Source organism: Entelurus aequoreus, linkage group LG01, assembly GCF_033978785.1.
Source record: "Entelurus aequoreus isolate RoL-2023_Sb linkage group LG01, RoL_Eaeq_v1.1, whole genome shotgun sequence".
Taxonomy (NCBI): domain Eukaryota; kingdom Metazoa; phylum Chordata; class Actinopteri; order Syngnathiformes; family Syngnathidae; genus Entelurus; species Entelurus aequoreus.
Window position 1 is genome coordinate 38,702,222 of NC_084731.1, and position 25,178 is coordinate 38,727,399.

A 25,178-nucleotide genomic window follows, 5' to 3' on the forward strand; every position below is an offset into this window, starting at 1 on the left:
TCAGCTTGAACATCAAATATGTTGTCTTTGTAGCATATTCAACTGAATATGGGTTGAAAATGACTTGCAAATCATTGTATTCCGTTTATATTTACATCTAACACCATTTCCCAACTCATATGGAAACGAGGTTTGTAGTTAAAATGTAAAAGAAGGAAAGAAGTACGTAAACTACGGTAAACGAGGGTACCAGAAGGTAGGAAGTAGGTGTAGGAAGGTAAAATTGGGTAAAACAAGTTTAGAAGTGGGTAAAAATTGATAAGGAGTAGTTAAAGGAGGTAAAAGGTAAGAAGTAGATAAAACAAGGTTTAAGAGGGTAAAACAAGGTGAGAAGTAGGTAAAACGAAGTGTCGGAAGTACTGTGGGTAAAAGAGGGTAAAAAGAGATTAGAAGTAGTTAAAAGAAGGTACAAAGTAAGTAAAAGAAAGTAAGAAGTAGGTAAATGCAGGTAAAGGAGGGTAAAACAAGGTAAGAAGTACGTAAAAGAAGGTAAAAGAAGATAAGTAGGTAAAAAGGTAAAAGAAGGAAAGAAGTACGTAAAATACGGTAAAAGAGGGAAACAGAAGGTAGGAAGTAGGTATAAGAAGGTAAAATTGGGCAAAACAAGTTTAGAAGTGGGCAAAAGACGATGACAAGTAGTTAAAGAAGAAGTAGATAAAACAAAGTTTAAGAGGGTAAAACAAAGTTTAAGAGAGTAAAATAAGGTGAGAAGTAGGTAAAACAAAGTGTCGGCAGTACCGTGGGTAAAAGAGGGTAAAAAGAGGTTAGAAGAAGTTAAGAGAAGGTACAAAGTAGGTAAAAGAAAGTAAGAAGGAGGTCAAATAAGATCAAAGAGGGTAAAACAAGGTAAAAAGTAGGTAAAAGAAGGGAAGAACTAGGTTATAGAAGGTAAGAAGTAGATAAATAAGTTAAAAGATGGTAAGAAGTACATAAAAGAAGGTAAAAAGTAAGAAGTAGGTATTATTACTATTAAGTGGCCATGTGAATCTTACAACAAAATATGTGTGAATACACAATCATGACTTAATTCAATTCCAATTGTTGGGGTAATGATTTGTTCCAGAATTAATTCTACACTCAACACGATTCTATTTGGTGTATACAACATAACAAAATATTTTTTAAACAGGTTAGAGGTTACAAAAGCCCCTCCTGGCTGCTGACATATAACATACAGTATATATGCAGCATTTTTCATTTTAAAAATCGATTATTGAAAATATTTTCAAGGTCAAGTCAGAATTGTTATGAATAAAATTGAGTGTGAATGTTGTCTGTCCATCGGTGTTGGCCCTGTGATGAGGTCTCCAGGGTGTACCCCGCCTTCCGCCCGAATGCAGCTGAGATAGGCTCCGGTAGAAAATGGATGGATGGATGGAAAATTGCAATTCTGATGTGAATTAATTCACTACAATGACTATAAGTTGTTTAGTATTGTTGCTATTGTAAGTACAGAAGCCATTGATAATGTACTGTCGTGCTGAGTGTTGCTGTATTTGTGATGTAGAAAGACGTGAGTCAACTTTTGCTTGAATGTTTCATGAGCATGAATAGTCAAGTGATTATTGGAGCACAATGACCTGTTTGTGTTTGGAAGGAGAGCCGCTACGTGTGTTGTCACTGCTTCACTGTGTAACTGTGTGTTACCGTGTGCACAAGAATGTGCGTAATCAACAATGTGCGACTGTCCTCAACTGGTCAGTGATGTAACTATTGCACACAATGTGTGTGTGCGTGTGTGCATGTGTGTGTGTGTGTGTGTGGTGTACTGATACTGTTCCCAAGGCTCGATGCTGAACAAATTGTTTGTTTCATACAGTATAATAATACATTCATTCATTAAATCAGTGAATAACACAACACCCGATACAAATATGGACAAGATTGAATGGAGCTGCAATCTGGGATGGATGCAAAAATATTCTATGTAAGGTCTGCACCTAAACAAGTTAGTGCAGTAAGAAGTGAGTATCTGCAGGAAAGTATAATAATAAAGAAGGTTGCATGGGAAATAAAAGCATCTAACAATTACACAAGGCGACCCGGTAAAGAATCTGGGTATTATCTTCGACCCAACTCTCTCATTTGAGTCACACAAGAGTGTTACTAAAACGGCCTTTTTTCATCTCCGTAATATCGCTAAAGTTTGTTCCATTTTGTCCACCAGCGACGCTGAGATCTTCATTCATGCGTTCGTTACGTCTCGTCTCGATTACTGTAACGTATTATTTTCGGGCCTCCCTATTTCTAGCATTAAAAGATTACAGTTGGTACAAAATGTGGCTGCTAGACTTTTGGCAAGAACAAGAAAGTTTGATCATATTACGCCTATACTGGCTCACCTGCACTGGCTTCCTGTGCACTTAAGATGCAACTTTAAGGTTTTACTACTTACGTATCAAATACTAAACGGTCTAGCTCCATCCTATCTTGCTGATTGGATAGGTTTAACATGTGTACAAGGATATTTCACATGCCTTTACTGTGTATATAATTGAACAGTGTTTATTTATGTTGTGTACAAAGTGTATTTATAATATGTTGTGCAAAGGAAATGTCATAATTTTTGGAAGCTCATCTTGTATTTGACATTGTTTATAGGGTTAGGCGCAATAAGTGTTCAACTTCAGCCTAAACCCTTTCGGTCTGCAACATTTTCAATTTATAAATGTACAACTGTTAGTTTATGTAAAACGGTTTGTTTATTTTGTTGACCACTGATCGAAGAAATAATAAACTAACTAACTAATTGTATTGTACCATATGTCCCGGCAAGAAATCTTCGTTCAAAGAACTGCGGCTTATTAGTGATTCCCAGAGCCAAAAAAAAGTCTGCTGGCCAAAGAGCGTTTTCTATTCGGGCTCCAGTACTCTGGAATGCCCTCCCGGTAACAGTTAGAGATACTACCTCAGCATTTAAGTCCCATCTTAAAATTAATTTGTATACTTTAGCCCTCTAAATAGACCCCCCTTTTAGACCAGTTGATCTGCCGTCTCTTTTCTGCCCCTCCTCTCCTTCGTGGAGAGGGGGGGCAAAGATTAGATGAAAAGTCAGGACCCGGGGTGGACCACTCATCTGTGCATCAGTTGGGGACGTCTCTGCGCTGCTGACTTGTCTCCACTAAAGATGATCACCTGCTGGCCCCACTTTGGACTGGACTCTCACACCATTATGTTAGATCCACTATGGACTGGACTATCACACTATTAACTAGATCCACTCGAGGTCTATTGCACCGGTCGCCCATGTTTCATTTGCTGATTACGTCCCTCATTGTCTGTAAATCCCAATTGGAGCCCAGGAGTTAAAGCTCTGGAAGTGGAACCGGAAGTTCGCTCTCTCTCTCTTACTCGGATGCTCATCTGCCCAGTTGATCACCGCACACACCTTTGCTGCTACGACTCGCTTTGCTTTATGTTATATTCATGTGCAAGATAAACTGTTCACAAGTTCAGATCGTCCGTCTTTTATGTTATGTTGACAACGACTACGGGGAGTGTTAACATAATTGGGGGCTCGCCCGGGATCTTTTGTTGTGATATTTGTATAGTCCTATATTTTCTTATTCAGTCCTCACGGCAACATCGTATTGTTATCCATTGTGCTGATCTACAATAAATTAAAGGTTCATGATTAAATATGGACAATAATTAGTACAGTGTGTGTGTGTCTGTGTGTGTGAGTGTGTGTGTGTGTTTGTGTGCTTGGCTTACGTTGGCACAGGGTTGCCCTTGGCCTCACACTCGATGATGATGTTATCTCTGGGGTCCACAATGTAGTCCTTCACTGACTGCTTGATTATAGTCGGGGGCTGTTTCACTGGGGAGGGGGGGAGAGGGGGTGAGGGTCTTGCATTGTTACACACAAACTAAATCAACTACAAAACATCAATTTATTCAGTGGTACTGAACAAATATTTGCTTCTATTGGTGAACACATTCAGTGCTCTGGTTATCAGTTAGGACAGAATGTAAACATGGTGATGAAATAGTCAATAAAATTCCATGAATTGCAGCAGTAAAGTAGTTGTTTATTTTTAGCTTCGGACAAAAGTGAAAATACAAGGTGTCCTACTCCCCCCCGCTATGTGTATTTAATATCCAAAGGTGGTTAGTACCACGCTATAAGTTTATGCTGTTACTTTGTTACTTTTACTGAGGTAACGTTTTGGATACATTGTCAGAGTAATTTTAATGCAACATACTTTTACTACTTTTACTTTGTTAATTCAATTCCGATCTCTACATTCATTTATATCATCATTATATTTATCTATAATCAATTGATTACTGCTTGCAAAGACATATTCATTTGGCTCTTTGGCTAGACTTTCTTTATGTCACATGACTCTGTTTTACCAATCAATCAGAGCCTAGCAGTCACATGACTACACTCAAACTACACACTGTAAAAAAGTGACATCGTAACTCTCCAAAGTTTACTGACAAACTATTAAAAAGAACAATTATATCATCATCTGTGTCAGTAGAATTCCACTTCCAAGTAAAGAAAACATGTTGCAGTAAGTTGTAGATGTTATTTTTTATGTTATTAGCACTGTTAAAACGTCATAAGTGACTGTACAATTAGCCTTTTTTGTAGCACATGCTGTAGTAGTCTCTCGCACAAAACACACACAGCAACTGCGGTCGTAGTGCAAGTGCCATTAAGGAATAACAACTAAATAAATCAAAAGTTACTCATCACAAGCTACTCAGTACTTGAGCATTTTTTTCAATCAATACTTATTCTTACTCAAGTAATTCATTGGATACTTTTCACTCTTACTTGAGTCATATTACCCTAAAGCAGGGGTGTCCAAACTTTTTTCACTGAGTGCCGCACACAAATGAAAGCATGCGTGGGCCATTTTGATATTTTTTCATTTTCAAAACCAATACAATATTTATTGTAACCATCAGGGCTATCCTCAAAAAGTGTCACAGTTATTAAATGTTAAAAACAAGTCAGATATTCTTTTTTGTTTACTTTCGACGCTGAAATATCTATAGACCAACTTCGGATTTGTTGACATTAAGCTTTTGGGTTTTTGTATGTTTTAGGCTCTTGGTCGAATAAAAACCCTGTGTTTTATGGCAAAAACACAAATGTTCGAAACAATGTTCAAAGTGCAATATTTGATGTAAAGAAATTGGTGTCTTAAAGATTTAAATAATTTATAACAACATTGCTTTTGATGCATTATTATTTCTTGAACAATGACAGTTAAAAAAAAATTTGAATAAAGGTCTCGTTGATCCAAAAGCGCAAAAAAAAAGTCATATTTTTACTTTCAATGAGTAAACCTCAAGATCAAACTCAGATCTATCCGTCGATTATAAGTTTTTGTTATTATTTTTTAGCAATGCCGGTTTTAAAGTAAAAAACGTTGTATTTGTATCAATATTGCAACATTTTCACATTACATTGCAACTGCTTCCTCACTTATTTTTTTATTTTTTGTAATAGTCTTTAAAAAATTAGCTGCGGGCCACAAATGGTCCCTGGGCCGCACTTTAGACTCCTGTGATCTAAAGCAACGATACTCTTACTTAAGTGCCAATTTTGGTTACAATTTTGGCTTCTCTACCCACCTTTTTTTAAGCAGCTAATCTCTTCTGCTAATATCCTGCTGATGCTCTCATAAACTGCATGCTACCATGGCAACCGTGGGGGAATTGATGCAGCAGGCTGGATTAAAATATAATTACTGTGCTCATAATTCATATACACGTCAATTTAAAGCTCACAAACCTTTTAAAGTCACATTCTTTGAGCTGAGATATGAATATTCGGTGACTTGATTGCACATTCATATTAATTCTGAATCTTCGTTTTAAGCAAAATGTATTGCTATGTTATGCTTATTATATTTAGCACACCCCTTATGGTTGAGGAATTCACATTATTCGCATAATTTTGGTCTTGACCTCTGTATGTATGATGAGATTATCGCAGATCTTCAAGATGCAACCTTTGAACAAATTTGAATAATAGGATATTGAGACTGATTTGGTGGATTTAAATATTCATTTTTTATTTATAAATGACATTGTAAATGGGTATTTGGTGGGTAGATTTGAAATGTATTGTATTGTACTGTATTTTGTATATTATATGATGATGTATATTTTAACTGTGGGTCCCTGTTCATAAGCTGTGTGCTTCTAGGGATAACCTTTTTGCAGAACTGACTCTGATATTAACAAAAGAAACAATAATGTAATACAAAATTATGTCTGTCTGTAAATGAGTAAATAAATAAATAAATAAAAATAAATTCACATCCAGAGGACACTGCCCCCTGTCAAACGAACAAATGTTGTAGGAGCTCAGTAGGAACCAATTTAATGTCATTTACACCAAGTCACTTTAATCAAATTCAATGATTTTGTTGATTATGAATACACATTTTTGAATGTGTATTAATGAGGACTCAAAGCAACTCTTGCACCAGAAGTAAAATGTATGATACTTGATGACATTGCATGCACCACATAATTCCAACGTGAAAGACTTACGGTCTGCCAGGATCTTTGCTGTTAGTCCAGTGTAAAGCAACATGGAGACAAAGTGTGGATAGATTGTTAAGAGGCTGTTCATTATATTAGGGACACAAACATTTACAGTACTAAATACCGTACTTTCCAGACTACAAGCCGCTACTTTTCCCAAGCTTTGAACCCTGCGGCTTATACAACGGTGCGGCTATTCTATGTTTTTTTTTCTTCGCCAAAGGCTAAATTATGGACAGTGTACTAAAATGATCCACTTTAAGAAACTGTTCAAACTTAAAGTGTTTACAAAGTACAAGGAGGAGGAATTATGCTAAACATATTAAACCTTATTAAAACATGATAAAATCTTATTAATCTTATAAAGGGTCAATTAAGACATCAATGACTTTGTTTGATCTTCTGATTTACTGCTGAGTTACAGGCACCGTTGGGAAACAATTAAGGTATGCAAATAAACATTTAGAAACTCTCTCTATGTAAGTATCTCATTTCACAACGCACTGGTATATATTTGTGGTACGGCTTTTAGTTCGGAAAATAGGGTGTGAATAGCTTGTGATTATTAGTTTACACCCTGTATGAGTAAAAACTAGACAGCTTGTTGCCATGGTGATCGATAACTTACCTGTTTGGAGTTCAAGTGGTGAGCAGAGAGAAAGAAGACAAAAATATTCATTGTAAAAAAGCAAACAATGAAAATGCAAGAGAACTGTTGAATTAGTTATTCATTTACTTAAAGTGAACACACGCGTTAGTATAAAGGAGGAAAGTGGCAGGATTAAATAAACTCTGCTTCTTCCTACTCCATGTTGTAATAAGAAAATGGTAATATGTGAAATATGTGATGCATCATATTTTAACTGTATGCATGTTCGAAATAAACCTAAACAACAACAATAAACAACAACAAGCTTTCACTCAAAACAACACACATACACTAATGACTAATCTTTTTTTTTCTTTTTCATCAACTTACAATGTCTAATCGTACAACATACTTCAAGAATACACATATACATTATATTAAGAGAGCAACGATTGATTGACAAAAAAATTAAAAATTCAAACTCATTCAAACTCAAAATTCATTCGTGGATAAAGTGGGTGATGTCGCTCGTGTTTGACCAGGTGAAAACGAGAATAAGCGAAAATATCGAAAGAATGGTAACATTTCACCCTAACAAAATCATGGATAACTTGCTCAATTTGCGACGCAACCTCGCATTTCATGACAGTACGTCTGTGATGCGCAAGCATTTAAAGCGACGCAGCATAGCGAGCTTTATAGCTAGCTAGCTGTGTGAAAAGTAGCTTTAACTTTCATTTTAGCCAAAGTCTGCCAGCAAAACTTGGACTATATACTTGTGTGCATCTAACTTGAATCAAGAACACTACCATTGCTTGGATGACGATTATTTTAGTGGCGTATATACTGTGAGTTTAAAATTAAGTTGGTGCTACAATAAATGTCTTCCTACAGCTTGCCTTTAAAAAGTTGAGAAGATGTATATATTTGCAGTAGCCTAATGAGTAGCACGGTTCATGAATAATCATTTCTGAATCAAATTGTGATCTTTTTTGTCTATATCGGGGGTCAGCAACCCGCAGCTCTCGAGCCGCATACGGCTCTTAAGTGCCGCCCTAGTGGCTCCCTGGAGCATTTTTAAAAAAGGACTGAAAATGGAAAAATTATGTTATTGTTTTAGTATGTTATTTTTTTTAGGACAAACATGACAAAAACCTTCCCAATTATTAGAAAGTCCACTGTTTAATATGTGTGTGTGTATGCTTCACTGATGAAAATATTTGGTGAACATCGTTTTGTCCTACTAATTTCGGCGGTTCTTGAACTCACCATAGTGTGGACTGTGACGCAACAGTTTGTTTACATGTAAAATCTTCCACTCCTTCTTTGTCTCATTTTGTCCACCAAAAGTTTTATGCTGTGCGTAAATGCACAAAGGTGATCTTTGATTTATGTTATTGACTTGTTGGAGTGCTAATAAGGCATATTTGGTCAGTGCACGACTGCAAACTAATCCATGCTAACATGCTATTTAGGCTAGCTGTATGTACTTAAGCTCATTTAATATCCTTTACTTTTATCCTTTTTGTATATAATTTAGCTTTGCATGTCCCATGACACATTATCTGTACGTAATATTGGCTGCATTTCAGATAGTTGTTTGTGTGCCATGTTGTTCCAGACTACAGCAAATATTACCTAGCTTGCCAAAGATTGTAATAAATCTATTAAAAAAAGACAGCCTGCCGTTTCCTTTAAATTGGACACACACATCTATACCTTTGGCCATTAAAAGCTAGTAATTTCCAGGAGTTATCTCACCTTCTGAGTAGCCTCTGATTTACTAATGTTTCCAATGTTGTAAAAATGTGTAGAATAAATATTACATTTCAACATTTCTGTCAATGAAGATTTGCTTCAGCCTGTGACACATAGTAATTTTGATAGTAGGCTATTATAGCTAATATAGACACATCATGTGTTGTCTTCATTATAACACTTACTGTATATGACTTTTAAAGTCATTTTGATAGTAGGCTATTATAGCTAATATAGACACTTACGTCATGTGTTGTCTTCATTATAACACTTACTGTATATGACTTTTAAAGTCATTTTGATAGTAGGCTATTATAGCTAATATAGACACTTACGTCATGTGTTGTCTTCATTAAGACTTATATACGGCCTTTCCTTTTTTTCACGGCTCCAGACAGATTTGTTTTTTGTATTTTTGGTTCAATATGACTCTTTCAACGTTTTGGGTTGCCGACCCCTGGTCTATATTGTTTGTTAGCACATGCCTAAAAACATCTTAAGCTACATTTTTAACGTAGATGGCTAAATAAGAGTCTTGTGATAAGTGTCGACTGATCATCAAGATAGTCTATGACTAGCCGACTACCAAAATAGTCGTTATTTGCAGCCCTTCAGTACATAGATACAGTAAATACAGTCGTACCTTGGGATATACGTTTTTTGGAATATGAGTTGTCTCTTGGCTCATAACATTAACAAATGCCACATTGAACCCCGTAGGATCAGACCAAAACATCTGGTCTTACTCACTAGCATTATCTTATTGCTAGAGATGGACATAACTTTGTTTTTCCAAACATGGGAAAGGAAGAAAGTGAGTGTAAAGGACAATGTCACTGGTCTGTGAGTTTATCAAAGTGCGGCTGTCAGTCCCAGTTTTATAATAATTTTAGTTTAAAATTGGAATACTAACAGTTGGGATTATTACAGCGATTTATCATTTATAGCGGTAATTGTTACATCCTTAATATATGCACATAATACATTAGGAGGCGTTGATTAATGACATAAATGTGTGCGTGAATATGCTACCATCCACCAATATACAAACCCCATTTCCATATGAGTTGAGAAATTGTGTTAGATGTAAATATAAATGGAATACAATGATTTGCAAATCATTTTCAACCCATATTCAGTTGAATATGCTACAAAGACAACATATTTGATGTTCAAACTGATAAACTTTTTTTTTTTTGCAAATAATCATTAACTTTAGAATTTGATGCCAGCAACACGTGACAAAAAAGTTGGGAAAGGTGGCAATAAATACTGATAAAGTTGAGGAATGCTCATCAAACACTTATTTGGAACATCCCACAGGTGAACAGGCAAATTTGGAACAGGTGGGTGCCATGATTGGGTATAAAAGTAGATTCCATGAAATTCTCAGTCATTCACAAACAAGGATGAGGCGAGGGTCACCACTTTGTCAATAAATGCGTGAGCAAATTGTTGAACAGTTTAAGAAAAACCTTTCTCAACCAGCTATTGCAAGGAATTTAGGGATTTCACCATCTACGGTCCGTAACATCATCAAAGGGTTCAGAGAATCTGGAGAAATCACTGCACGTAAGCAGCTAAGCCTGTGACCTTCGATCCCTCAGGCTGTACTGCATCAACAAGCGACATCAGTGTGTAAAGGATATCACCACATGGGCTCAGGAACACTTCAGAAACCCACTGTCAGTAACTACAGCTGGTCGCTACATCTGTAAGTGCAAGTTAAAACTCTCCTATGCAAGGCGAAAAACGTTTATCAACAACACCCAGAAATGCCGTCGGCTTCGCTGGGCCTGAGCTCATCTAAGATGGACTGATACAAAGTGGAAAAGTGTTCTGTGGTCTGACGAGTCCACGTTTCAAATTGTTTTTGGAAGCTGTGGATGTCGTGTCCTCCGGACCAAAGAGGAAAAGAACCATCCGGATTGTTATAGGCGCATAGTTGAAAAGCCAGCATCTGTGATGGTATGGGGGTGTATTAGTGCCCAAGACATGGGTAACTTACACATCTGTGAAGGCACCATTAATGCTGAAAGGTACATACAGGTTTTGGAGCAACATATGTTGCCATCCAAGCAACGTTACCATGGACGCCCCTGCTTATTTCAGCAAGACAATGCCAAGCCACGTGTTACATCAACGTGGCTTCATAGTAAAAGAGTGCGGGTACTAGACTGGCCTGCCTGTAGTCCAGACCTGTCTCCCATTGAAAATGTGTTGCACATTATGAAGCCTAAAATACCACAACGGAGACCCCCGGACTGTTGAACAACTTAAGCTGTACATCAAGCAAGAATGGGAAAGAATTCCACCTGAGAAGCTTAAAAAATGTGTCTCCTCAGTTCCCAAACGTTTACTGAGTGTTGTTAAAAGGAAAGGCCATGTAACACAGTGGTGAACATGCCCTTTCACAACTACTTTGGCACGTGTTGCAGCCATGAAATTCTAAGTTAACTCTTATTTGCAAAAAAAGAATAAAGTTTATGAGTTTGAACATCAAATATCTTGTGTTTGTAGTGCATTCAATTGAATATGGGTTGAAAAGGATTTGCAAATCATTGTATTCCGTTTATATTTACATCTAACACAATTTCCCAACTCATATGGAAACGGGGTTTGTACATCCCTTGTCGTCACTCTTCAATGTTCTATTCACTTTGAATAATTTCTTACAGTGGACATGAAAAGCGGTGGTGAGTGCTGCGTGGGAAAGTGTTTGTGTTTGTGTGTGTGTGTGTATGTGTGGGAAAGTGTGTGCTCTGCAGGATTGTGTAGCAAGCACACATCAATACATCACATCAATACAGGTCAAGAGTGCACTTTTGTGGGAAGATGATAAGGACACACAAAGAAGAGGGGGATGGGCTTCTCTCTCCGACTATTGAAACAGGAAACCCGCATACATAAAATATCACCACAGATTATTTTCATACGCAGAATAATGCAAACAAATGATATGTGGTTGACAAACTATGTGTTACAAACGACAAAGATAGCAATGGCCACCAAACGTACAATTTACTTCATAAATACTCTTTGGAGTATTTTGGCCAGTAATCAATACTGTCTCTCATGATTTGATGGTGTGTAAGTGTAAATATACGTACAGTATGTGTTGCACATGTACCGACAATGTGATAGCACTGTTGCTGGGTAACTTACGGTGTTGAGGAACTTCGATGGTCACAGTTTCGCGCCATAGCAGCAGCTGTAATGACATGAAAGCCAAGGCCGCACGCCCGCACGGACTCAGCATCTCTCCGCTCTGACTGGCTGCTGTCGCCACTCCTGACGGACTCGACGCTTCTCCTGTCGGTCACGCTGACGCCTTGTGAGAGAGAGACAGACGGTTAGGAGGTTCGATCATTTCCTCCTCTTCAGACTAAGGTCTTGTTTCTGCACTGGTCCTGTGAGATCTTTGACACAATTGATCATCACATTTCAATAAACCGATTAGAACATGTAATTGGAATTTAAGGAACTGCCCTAACCTGATTTAAATCCTATTGATCGGACTGCTTACAGTTTGATAATAAAGAATGAGTGCATGTTATTGTTAGTCATGGTGTACCAGAGGGCTCCGTGCTTGAACTATTACTGTTTAACATGTTTCCATTTCCCAGACAGGCCTTAACTGAACTGACTGAAGCCTTGCTTGGCCACCAGGTGACCGAGGTCCGACAGGGGCCGGCCATCCGGGTCAACCAGGGACAGCCACATGGGCAGAGCCAATCCCTGGGTAGTAGATGCGCTCATGCCGTAAAAGTCTGTTTTGCCGGGATTCAGTCGTCCATTCTGGCCACATGGCAGAGGAATCGCAGCTTTCCCATCTGCATTACAGTGGCAATGGTGGTGGGACAAACTGATACATCAATGGTGACATGGTGGAACCACCCATTGCAAAGGATGTTCAGGTGTAATGCATCAAGGCAGCGAATAGTCGGTGTGTGAAGAGTCCAGGTTTGAGACCCGTACAGCAGCACCGGCACCAAGCAGGAATTGAAGGTATGTATCGTTGTGGATGTTTTAATCTCTGCAAATCCACCTTGTTATGTTATGTTATGTTATGTTATGTTATGTTATGTTATGTTATTTTCATTTATTATGCGCCCCCCCCCCCCCCCCCAACCAACTGTTGCATCAGCCCGGGGCGACCAAAAACACAGCGAGCCTGCTGTAGACGATGTGCAACGTAAAGATCTGACAACCAAGATCTGGCAGATGGTGAGGCCCACGTGGAAGGGCTATATGAGTAAACGTTGATTGATTGATTGACCAAGCAAACTGGACACATTGGGTTCTATTGGACAGGTAATTAGAAAACCACTTCACAGCATGCTGAAATAGACCAATCTTGTACAGTCTGTCTGCCAAAATGATATGGTCGACTGTATTGAATGCTTTTGACAGGTCAATTAAATAGAGCGCACAATATTTTTTGCAATCCTACGCCTCAATGTCATTCTCAACTTTGATAACAGCGGTTATGGTGCTAAGTTTCTTTCTAAAATCCGATTGATATTGAGAAAGCAGACCATAGGTGTCTAAGAAATATTTAAGTTGTTCACTATCAAATTTTTCAAGAACTTTAGTTTGGACACATAACATGCAGTGTCTATAGTTATTAATAGCTGTGTGTGATAATTTATTACCACAAAAAAAGATTTGAAACCGAAAAAAAACAATTAGTAACCAAAAAAAGATGTGAAACAAAAAAATGTTTGTAACAAAAAAGATTTATAATTAAAAAGTAAAATTTGGAACCAAAAATATTTGCACTCCAAAAAATACTTGTAACCGAAAAAAGATTTAAAAAACAAACCAACCAAAAAAAACGGATCCAAAAAAAGTTAATTCTTGACAATAAATTATGACTTTCACCTATATAGTGGAAGGTTGTTGTCATATAGCCCAAAATTTGGTCAACTTTGACATTAAACTTCGACTTGGAGATGGCAAAAAAGATGCGAAAAAATGCTCATTTGTGTCCACCATTTGTTTCCTAACCTATGGGAGGATTGTGATTAATTCTTCATCTAAACAAGAAGATATAAACATCTCATCAGTCGGAATCCCAGTCGGAGCAGACAAATACAGTAAGGGCCTAATTTAATAATTTTTTGCGTGTACTAAAACACGTGCAAACTTGATAGCAAACGCAAAACTGATCTACTAAACGTGTGCAAAGTGGATTGTGTCTGTTAAGTGACCAGAATATGGTGTGCAATTCATTTTGCGTCTCCTGTCATCCTTCATTAATATGCAGAATATATGCTGGTCATCAAAACACCCACAATACTGGGACAAGAAGGAACAAATAAATTATACAACATGCGCAATATGATTTATCAACACTTATCATCGTTTTGCGAGCACTATTTAGCATTATATTTAGCACGTCTGAAATGTACGTGCAAACTGACAGACAAATAAAAGAGAATCCGTCGTCATACTCGCGTGTCAACATATTAGCATGGTCTGTCAGAAATAAAAAATATTAGACATATAGTCTATTAAGCAACATTCATAGCTACATGCTGGGTGACCCAAAGGGCTTATTAAAACAAATCCAATGAATGGGTTTTGGTGTCTGCTGGCATTTTTTTTTATGCCGTTTGCTTTTTTATTGATAATATATATGATTAACATATCTCCAATATTAAAAAAAATATGCATTTTTACATGTCTTGAGCACAGCTAGTGCAGTCCCTCTGCTATAAGCGCTAAAAAAAAGGAAAAATTGGGTGCAGTTTGGGCTAGATCACACACAAAATGCCCACTAATAGTACACACAATTTTATAGATTGCACACGCTGTTTAGCACGTAGTATTTTGCTCTTAGGGACGGCGTGGCGAAGTTGGTAGAGTGGCTCTGCCACAATCGGAGTGTTGCTGGTTACTGGGGTTCAATCCCCACCTTCTACCATCCTAGTCACGTCCGTTGTGTCCTTGGGCAAGACACTTCACCCTTGCTCCTGATGAGTGCTGGTAGCGCCTTGCATGGCAGCTCCCTCCATCAGTGTGTGAATGTGTGTGTTAATGGGTGAATGTGGAAATACTGTCAAGCGCTTTGAGTACCTTGAAGGTAGAAAAGCGCTATACAAGTATAAACCATTTATTATTTATTTATCTTAGGAAAATCAAGCCATGAGTGTTTGTTTTATTATAATTATAGTTGTATTTTTTTGTTTAGCACTTAGCAGTACTGCTGCATAATGATGAGTGTTTTCTGTTTTGTTTTGTGTTGCACATAGCTTCTAAAACTTGGAGCTCATCCTCCATATTTCCAGGCTTAAAAATATAAGGTTCTGGATTATAATTTGTTGGCTCCCATTAAGTCTGCTGTGATTAGTAGTGTTGTTGTTGCTGAAGGGAAAAGCGAACATTGTTATGCGTCTTTGAAATTAATACACGGCCGTACAATTAAAATACGTAAATATTACATTTTATTATGAATGTGCTTTGTTACTAGTTCACATATACTGTATACTTACAGTGTGTGTATATAAAACTTTGATGGATGTTTTGGAATGTTTTTAGAACGCTTTATAGGTGGAGTAAAGCGACGTCCTTTGGCTTCATTGTTAGCTCACTCTTGCTAGCGTTTATTTACGATTTAAAAAAGGAACAACCATACATGTGCTTGTCTCATCTGATGATTGTGAATGATAGGCAAAATTCCAAAAAAGTGCAGTTACCCTTTAACTGACACTTGTATGGTGAGAAGAAAAATCAAGATTTTATTTCCCTGCAGAAGAACACAACAGCTTTTTAGCCTGAAGGCAGAGATAACCTGAAACCTGCCAAGCTATTGTATAGAAACCATCTGGTGGCATGTCAATCAATACACACATGGTGCTTAAATAGGGAATCTGTCTCTTGGGAGCTAATAATGCCACCATTGGCTGGCACAAGGTGATACATCTCACTGTCACAGGTGCTGTTTGAGCTGAGCAAAACATGTCCACACATAAATGAAGACACGCCCTCCTGCACATACACATTCATTTACCTGCACATTTCTCTGCCAGCCAGCTGTTCTGAAACCCAACTATGAGCTCCATATTCCAGCTAATTACTGAATTGATAGGAAGAGACTAGTGTTTTCCCGATACCAATATTTCGAAACTTTTCTAAATAAAGGGGATCACAAAAGATTGCATTATTGGCTTTATTTTAACAAAAAATCTTAGGGTACATTAAACATATGTTTCTTATTGCAAGTTTGCCCTTAAATGAAATAGTGAACATACAAGACAACTTGTCTTTTAGTAGTGAGTAAGCAAACAAAGGCTCCTAATTTAGTCTGCTGCCATATGCAGTAACATATTGTGTCATTTTCCATTCTATTATTTTGTCAAAATTATTAAGGACAAGTGGTAGAAAATGAATTATTAATCTACTTGTTCATTTACTGTTAATATCTGCTTACTTTCTCTTTCAACATGTTCTATCTACACTTCTGTTAAAATGTAATAATCATTTATTCTTCTGTTGTTTAGATGCTTTACATTAGTTTTGGATGATACCACAAATTTGGGTATCAGTCCGATACCAAGTCGTTACAGGATCATACATTGGTCATATTCAAAGTCCTCATGTGTCCAGGGACATATTTCCTGAATTTATAAACATAATATACATTTTTTTTTAGACGAAAGATGATGTTGTGATGCTAAAAAATATCGACGTAATCAAAGTAGTATTGACTAGATACACTCCTGTACTTGGTATCATTACAGTGGATGTTAGGTGTAGATCCACCAATGGCGTTTGTTTACATTTTGACACCGGTGAGCTACGGTATGTACTGAAGCATGTTTAGCTATTCCTCGTCCTGCAGGGATGATACTTACTTTATTTGTCGCCACGAAGGCGAGGATTAGTGATTTAGAAGTAGCTAAAACACTGCCGACTGTGGCTGGACTTTAGCCGCTAGCTAGCTAGCCATGTCTTAAAGCACCTCTTCCGGTGAGCGTTTCAGTGTTTTAACTTCACCTTTATCGTTAGTTTTTAAGCCAAAATGCGTCCGTTCTTCCTTTTCTGTCTACACACTGTGTCTGCTTGTAAGTAATCCGTGATTTTGCGCTACCGAACATGCTTGTCTGCTCGTAAACCAGCAATGGCACGACGTGACGACGACGAGGGCGAGGGGGGGTGGTGGACCAGTACCTTTCAGAGGCGGTATCGTATCGAATATGATTCATTAGTATCGTGGTCCTAAACTGATACCGGTATACCGTACAGCCCGAAAAGAGACAAAACTGTAAACAAGCCTCTAAACAACCTGGTGATAACCCTAAAGACAGAAGTGTCAAATAACGTGTCACAGTGAGAGAAACCAACATTTTAAGGCTGGACAAAGCCTCGTACTGTAGGGCTCCCCACGAGTGGGACGTTCACAAATAGGTCATTGCTGTACTCTACTCTCGCCACACTGCAGTGCACCATTGATGATAGATGTAATGATAGCACAGAGTGCTACACTTTAGAACACGTGTCAGTGAACATTACCTTACCTACATATTGTTAACAACGGTCATGACAAACCATGAAACTGATCACAATTTTAAACAAAATTCAAAGTCCAATACAAATAAGGCAACAAAAGAAGTATCCCTCACTTCCCTTTTGTAAAGCAATTCTGTACAGCAGATATGGGCATCTATATCTACAATGAGATTTGCCTGAGCGCTACACAGGATATATTTATTTATTTATTTATTTTTATTGTGGATCGTCCTGAGTAGTTAGGGGACTCCTGGTCTAGCTGGTCATGAATGAGTCTTTGTTTCCTTAAAGAACTGCACTAGTACTGTCACGACTTGGTCCTTGGCGTGGATTGTTTTTCCAAGGTGCAAAGCAACTTGACTGGACACGGCTTGGAGGTGAGTACATAATTTAATATAAGGACAATAAAAAGGAATAAACAAAAGGCGCTCACAGAGGAGGTAACAAACTTGGCTATGAAACAAAAGACATGCACGTGGGCACAAAAACTATGAACAATAAACACAAACTTACTTGACATAGAACATGGCATGAAGACGCGATCATAAAGGGTGCAGAGCATAAATGTGGAGCATGAGTGTGATGTCGCCAGGACGAACAACAGAAACAGAAAAGCTTATATAGTGACATGATCAGTGAAAACAGGTGCGTGACTCTAACCGTGAACAGGTGCGTGACATGACAATGTGAACCAGGTGAAACTAATGGTTGTTATGGGGACAAATAGCACAAAAAGTCCAAAACCAAATCCGAACATGACTAAAACAAAACATAATCACAGACATGACAAGTACCTTGGAATACAGGAGCCCGAACTTACAATTTTTTCAGGATACAAGTTTTCTCTTGGCTAATTGTTATGCTTTAAGTTCAGTGTTTCCCACACATTAATTTATTTGTGGCGGCCCGCCACGAAATAATTAAGGCCACTACAAAAAAAAAAAAATATTTTAATTTTTTTTTTAATTTCAATTTTTTTTTTTTTTTTTGTCCTGTTCAGCTTCTCAGACAAATCATATAGTTGATGTAGATGCCCATATCGGCTTTTCAGATTTACTTTACAAAAGAGAAATGTAGGATCAAGATTTTTGGAGCTCTTTGTTCAGTGGATCAGACGTTTCAATCAATCAATCAATCAATGTTTATTTATATAGCCCTAAATCACAAGTGTCTCAAAGGGCTGCACAAGCCACAACGACATCCTCGGTACAGAGCCCACATACGGGCAAGGAAAAACTCACCCCAGTGGGACGTCAATGTGAATGACTATGAGAAACCTTGGAGAGGACCGCATATGTGGGTAACCCCAACCCCCCCCCTCTAGGGGAGACCGAAAGCAATGGATGTCGAGTGGGTCTGACATAATATTGTGAAAGTCCAGTCCACAGTGGATCCAACACAGCCGCGAAAGTCCAGTCCATAGTGGGGCCAGCAGGAAACCATCCCGAGCGGAGACGGGTCAGCAGCGTAGAGATGTCCCCAACCGATGCACAGGCTAGCGGTCCACCCCGGGTCCCGACTCTGGACAACCAGCACTTCGTCCGTGGCCACCGGACCTGTGCAACTCCCCCTCCATAAGGGAGAGGGGAGCAGAGGAGAAAAGAAAAGAAAAGAAACGGCAGATCAACTGGTCTAAAAAGGGAGTCTATTTAAAGGCTAGAGTATACAAATGAGTTTTAAGATGGGACTTAAATGCTTCTACTGAGGTAGCATCTCTAACTTTTATCGGGAGAGCATTGGAGCCCGAACAGAAAACGCTCTATAGCCCGCAGACTTTTTTTGGGCTCTGGGAATCACTAATAAGCCGGAGTTCTTTGAACGCAGATTTCTTGCCGGGACATATGGTACAATACAATCGGCAAGATAGGCAGGAGCTAGACCGTGTAGTATTTTATACGTAAGTAGTAAAACTTTAAAGTCACATCTTAGGTGTACAGGAAGCCAGTGCAAGTGAGCCAGTATAGGCGTAATATGATCAAACTTTCTTGTTTTTGTCAAAAGTCTAGCAGCCGCATTTTGTACCAACTGTAATCTTTTATTGCTAGACATAGGGAGACCCGAAAATAATATGTTACAGTAATCGAGACGAGATGTAACGAACGCATGAATAATGATCTCAGCGTCGCTTGTGGACAAAATGGAACGAATTTTAGCGATATTACGGAGATGAAAGAAGGCCGTTTTAGTAACACTCTTAATGTGTGACTCAAACGAGAGAGTTGAGAGAGTTTGATGAAGCTTTGTGTCTATCTACCACCACTACTGTTTTCTGTTTATTTGTTACTGACTATGGCAGGACACCTCTGCCTCTGTTTCACTTTATGTTGCTGGTAAATAATATGGTTGTAGTAGTAGGCTAAAGTTAAATTATTTAGTATGCAATAATTAAAGGGGCAGAGCTTTAAGAGACATTTTAGCTTTTATATTTTTATAAGATATATTTTTTTGTAAGAACCACAATTAATAAATATATTTCAGTGAATAACTTATTGTTCAAATCTGTATATAAATATGTACCTAAAGTACCTAAAATTATATTGTAAAATGGATGGATGGATGGATGGATGGATGGATGGATGGATGGATGGACGTTTAAAACAAAACGGTTATTATTAATTAGTAAGTATACATTTTTGAGCCTTTTTAGAGAAAATCATATCATTGTAGTAAATTATGCAAATTACTTGATGATGTCATGGTGACCACGCCCATAGCCACGCCCCCACCGCCACAGGTATCTTGGCAGTTTATGGGAAACACTGTGGTTGCAAGCAAAAATGTGTGTTACGAGAATCCCCACCACAAGTTGGCGTGGTGAATGTCACAGTGAACCCCGTAAGATCCGACCAATACATTCGGTCTTATTCGCTAGCATTAGCTTAAAGCTAGAGATGGACATAACTTTGTTTTTCCCAAGCATGGGAAGGAAGAAAGTGAGTGTGAAGGACAGTGCTGAGAAGACAAAGTGGAAGATATTCGTTGAATTAAAAAAGGAAATCAATCAAAAACTGGAGCATAGCCCTGCTACTCTGCAACATACTGAAGCAGAATGAGTCAATAACACCAGCCAAAGACGTTAAAATAATATCAAAAGATGTATCCATGAAAATATGGAAAAGCTGCTGATGGTGTTTGACTGAGAAGCAGCTGGAAGGAGATACTGTAGAAGTCCACTCTCCGAGGTAAATGCTGGGCAATATTTTTTAAAAACCATTGTACTTGTTTGTATTAGAGTCTATGGTATTGTTTTGCATACAATATTCCTTATCTGAAAGTTTACTTTTCTTTTTAAAAAGGCATGTTACATGGGGACGAGGAGCAAATATGAAATGTATTTCAATCCATTTCAACGGCTGTTTCACAATACAAGTTTTTCAAGGTACGAACTGTATTACAGAACCAATTAAACTTGCACACCAAAGTACCTTAGTACTCCATAAATGTACAGTCCCTCCATGCAACTTCAACCAATCCCCACGAATTATACGCGGCCTCGCAACATCGTCCAATGCTTGCTACTTCTCCACACTTTTTGGCCAATCAGCGCCATTTTTGCCAATTAAATTAATCGGTGAGCGGCACTAAAACACGCACACACATCAACTGTCTAATCTAAACTTATGCTTGCTCCTTGCGTTGACAAAGCAGGAACAACAATATATCAACTTTTTATTGCTCAATCAACTAGATAGCTGCCCTTCCGCGTAGCTCAGACCTACTTCCTGTTCCTGTCTAGTGAATTGTAGTGAATTATATTTATATAGCGCTTTTGTCTAGTGACTCAAAGCGCTTTACATAGTGAAAACCCAATATCTAAGTTACATTTAAACCAGTGTGGGTGGCACTGGGAGCGGCTTCCTGGCCGTAGTTCCTGGTTGTCGGCCGAACGGACTCGGGGGGATGTCCGGGCCCTCTACTCCTCCTACTTATAGCACACACAGTCACACAAATATAGGACTTTGGGGGATTGTCCTGCGGGGAGGCATGGCGGGGGGTTGAGGATGCCTCCTATGGGGCTCCAGTCCTCCTGTCTTGTCCCCTGCTCGTCCATCCCTCAATCTTAGCTGCATATTAGACACTTAGGATTTGGAGGGCTCGGCTTGGTTGGGACCCACCAAGACCTTGATGTCCCCCAATTTTAATCGCATTATTAGTTCCCACAAGCATACATATCTCACTCACGCTACAGTACACGCATCAATAGGGACTGGAGGTCGGCTGTAATGGCTGACCTCCTAATTGTAACTACACAGTAGACACTCTGGGGGCCTTGTACACATGCATGTGGGGGGGTTGGGGTTCGGCGCACCCCTCATTGCCTCGTCGGCCAGCGCGGATTCCGGGGACTGCGTTCTGGTGGCCTGCCAGGCTTTTATTAATTTATTATTATTATTTTTATTTTTTATTTTTTATATATATATATATATATATATATATATATATATATATATATATATATATATATATATATATATATATATATATATATATATATATATATATATATATATATATATATATATATATATATATATATATATATATATATATTTTTTAAATAATTTTTATTATTTACTTACTTTATTTTATTTTATTTATTTATTTGTATTTGTTATTTTTAATTTAATTTAATTTGTATTTTATTTTATTATTATTATTATTATTTTTAAATTATTATTATTATTTTTGTTTAATCTTATTATTTATTTGTGTGTGGCGTCGCGCGGGTCTCGCTTCCTGTTGGGTGGGGTCCGTGCCCGTGTGGCCCGACCATGCGCTGTGGGGTCTCTGTTGGCGACTTGATGTGGTGGCGGCGCGGCGCCCGTGTCTGGTCTGGATACTGTGTCTCGGTTGTTTGGGCGGTGGTGTGTTTGTGCAGGTTTCGGTTGGGGTGGTGGGGTCTTTTGGTGGGGGGGTGTTGGTGTCTCTTGTTTGCATGTTGGCGTTTGGGCTTGCTGGCAGGCTGGCGCTGGCTGGTCTCTGTGATCCTGTTGGCGTGTGGTTGCCGGTCGCGTTTTTTTTTTTGATCGATTTGATTGGGTGGTGCTGGCTGTCTGGGGGTGTTGTGGCTGCTGTTTCTGCTGCCGTTTGTTTGTGGTGTGGCTGCTGGGTCTGGTGCAGGGGGGTGGCTGATGTTGTGACTGGTGGCAGCGCGCGCGCGTGGTGGTTGTCGGGGCTGACAAACTGTGTATATGTATGTGTATGTGTGTGTGGGTATGTATGTATGTATGTATGTATGTATATATATGTGTATGTGTATGCATGTGTATGTGTGTGTATGTGTACATGTGTATGTTTATGTGTATGTATATATATATGTATGTATATTTCTGGGGGTACGTTCTGGGCCTGCCTGTCGGGTGGGGGTCGGCGCCTCAGGCTACTGCATCCGGACTGCGTGTCTGGAGCTCCTGGGTCCCACCGTCCGTCCCTTCCGGGTGCCCGTCTTGGTTGGGGCCTGCTGAGTCTGGTCCCTGCGTCTACTGTGGTAGCTTGGTGCTGCAGGGTATTCTGAGGTGCTGCGAGTCGGCCAATTGTTGGGGTAGCGACCTTGTGTGTCAGCATGTCTGTGATCTTCTTTTAATTCTTTTTTTTATTATTATTATTTTTTTATAATTTTCTTTATAAATAGATTTAATTATTTATTTATTCTTATTTTTTAATATATTTTATTAATATTATTATTATTATTATTATTATATATTTATTTATTTTATTTATTTATTTCCCCTACCTCAGGGGGGGGAGACTCGGCGGGGCGGTTGCTGGTTGTTCCATCTCCATCGTTGGGGTCCCTGCGGGTGGGGTGGGTGGTTCCCGTGGCCCCGTGCTGGGTGGTCCTGTGGCGTCCGGCTTGGGTGGGGTGGCCGTGGGCTGGCCTCGCCGCGCTCTCTGGGGATCGGGGGGGGCTCTTGGGGGCCCGGTTGCTGGTGGGGCAGGGGCGGTCTTCCCGTCCGGTTGCGGGGGGTCTCCGTGCTCCTCGGGCGGGGCGTCTCGCCTTTCTGTCCGTGTGGGGTGTGGTCTCTCGCTGGCTTGGGGTCTGGCTGCCCCCTGCTTTTCTCGTGCCTTGTCCTCTGCCGGGTGCGTCTGTCTGCGGCCTGCTGCTGGCCCTTGTGGGCGGCGCGGTGGGCCAGGCTCTGGGTTTCCTGTCGCTGTCCGGCTTGGCTGCGTGGGGGCGGTGGTCCCTGGTTCCCTGGGCACCGCACCTACTGTTTGTGGGATGGGCTCTCTGGGAGGCTGGGGCCGTACTCTGGCTCCCGCACACACTGGGAGTCAAATGTATTGTACATGCAAATTCACATATACTCACACACATACATACACACATACATAGGTACGTACGCTCCCACATACATATACAAATAAATACAGTACATATTTACACACTCAAAGTTCGTACATCCACACGCACATTCATTATACAAACATACTGTATACACATACTGTACATATACATTCACTGTAAAAACATACATATACACATACTGTACATATACACTCACTGTACAAACACACACATACACATACTACACATATACATTCACTGTACAAACACACACATACATATACTGTACATATACATTCACTGTACAAACACACATATACACATACTGTACATATACATTCACTGTACAAACACACATACTGTATACATATACTGTACATATACATTCGCTGTACAAACACACACATACACATTCTATACATATACATTCACTGTACAAACACACATATACACATACTGTACATATACATTCACTGTACAAGCACACATATACACATACTGTACATATACAAGTACATATGCACACATACACTCATGCACATAATTATGCACGTTGTTGCCCTAGGGTAAACTGGGTATAACACATGGCACACTGACAAAGCTTAACCTATTGTTACTATAACAATCTACAAGGTTAATGTAGGTCTTTCGTATCTCAAGTTATCATTACGTATATGTATTGTTGCATTTGAACAATTGTATTGTTGATAATAAAGGTAAAGTATTGGTATTGTTTATTATCAATAGCACTATTTCTATTGGTATTCATATTGCTCCATTTTTAGTGTAATAATGCTCATTGTCATTTCTGTATTATTTTTTATTTTCGCTAACTGCTTATTTGCTATTACTTTTATTTGTACATGTCGTATTTGCTGATGTTGCTCTGTTGTTGTTGTTGTTGTTGTGTTTGCTGTTGTTGTTTTTGTCTCTCTGTCTAATCCCCCTCTTGTCCCCACAATTCCCCCCTCTGTCTTCCTTTTTCTCTCTTTCTATCCCCTCCTGCTCTGGCCCGGCTGCACCAAATGATAACATAAATACATTTAATAAAGTCAAAATACAAATAAGGCAACAAGAGAAGTATCCTACACTTCTCTTTTGTAAAGTAAATCTGAACAGCCGATATGGGCATCTACATCTGCTATATGATTTGCCCGAGAAGCTGGGCAGGACATTATAAAAAATTTTTTTTTAAAAAAGGATGGCCGAAGCGGGGATCGAACCTGGAACCCTCAAGTTGCTGGCACAGCCACTCTACCAACCGAGCTATACCACCTCACATCTACATGTTGACAAAGCCTTCTGGGTAATTCAGTAAATAATAGGTGTGTAAAAATTAATTGGTACAAACCGATAATTGATTTTAATTTTAGAGATATGAATGCATCATTTGGCGAGTCTCTGGACCGATCTATATGCAATACAGCTCGGTCGATGTCCGGTCGGAAAGTCATGAATCGGTTGATTGTAGATCTGTTACAAAATATGGCCGCTCTAATCTTGCGAGACTTCTGT

General features: G+C 39.0%; 1 protein-coding gene across 19 annotated transcripts in view; it reads right to left on the bottom strand.

Annotated features, from left to right (window-relative positions):
* Positions 1-25,178, bottom strand: part of nfasca (neurofascin homolog (chicken) a) — a 240,939-nt gene that overhangs the window by 90,150 nt on the left and 125,611 nt on the right. For 18 of the 19 annotated variants that reach the window (XR_009826484.1, XR_009826486.1, XR_009826485.1 and 15 more), the window contains 3 exons: positions 12,029-12,194; positions 6,523-6,540; positions 3,715-3,820 (listed from right to left, as the gene is read on the bottom strand). Coding sequence is in view for 14 of the 19 variants with exons in the window: in XM_062049733.1 (XP_061905717.1) it covers positions 3,715-3,820; positions 6,523-6,540; positions 12,029-12,122 (218 nt within the window). In the remaining 5 variants the exon portion in view is untranslated. The remainder of the gene's footprint in view (positions 1-3,714; positions 3,821-6,522; positions 6,541-12,028; positions 12,195-25,178) is intronic. The other variant, XM_062049739.1, reaches the window with a different exon arrangement.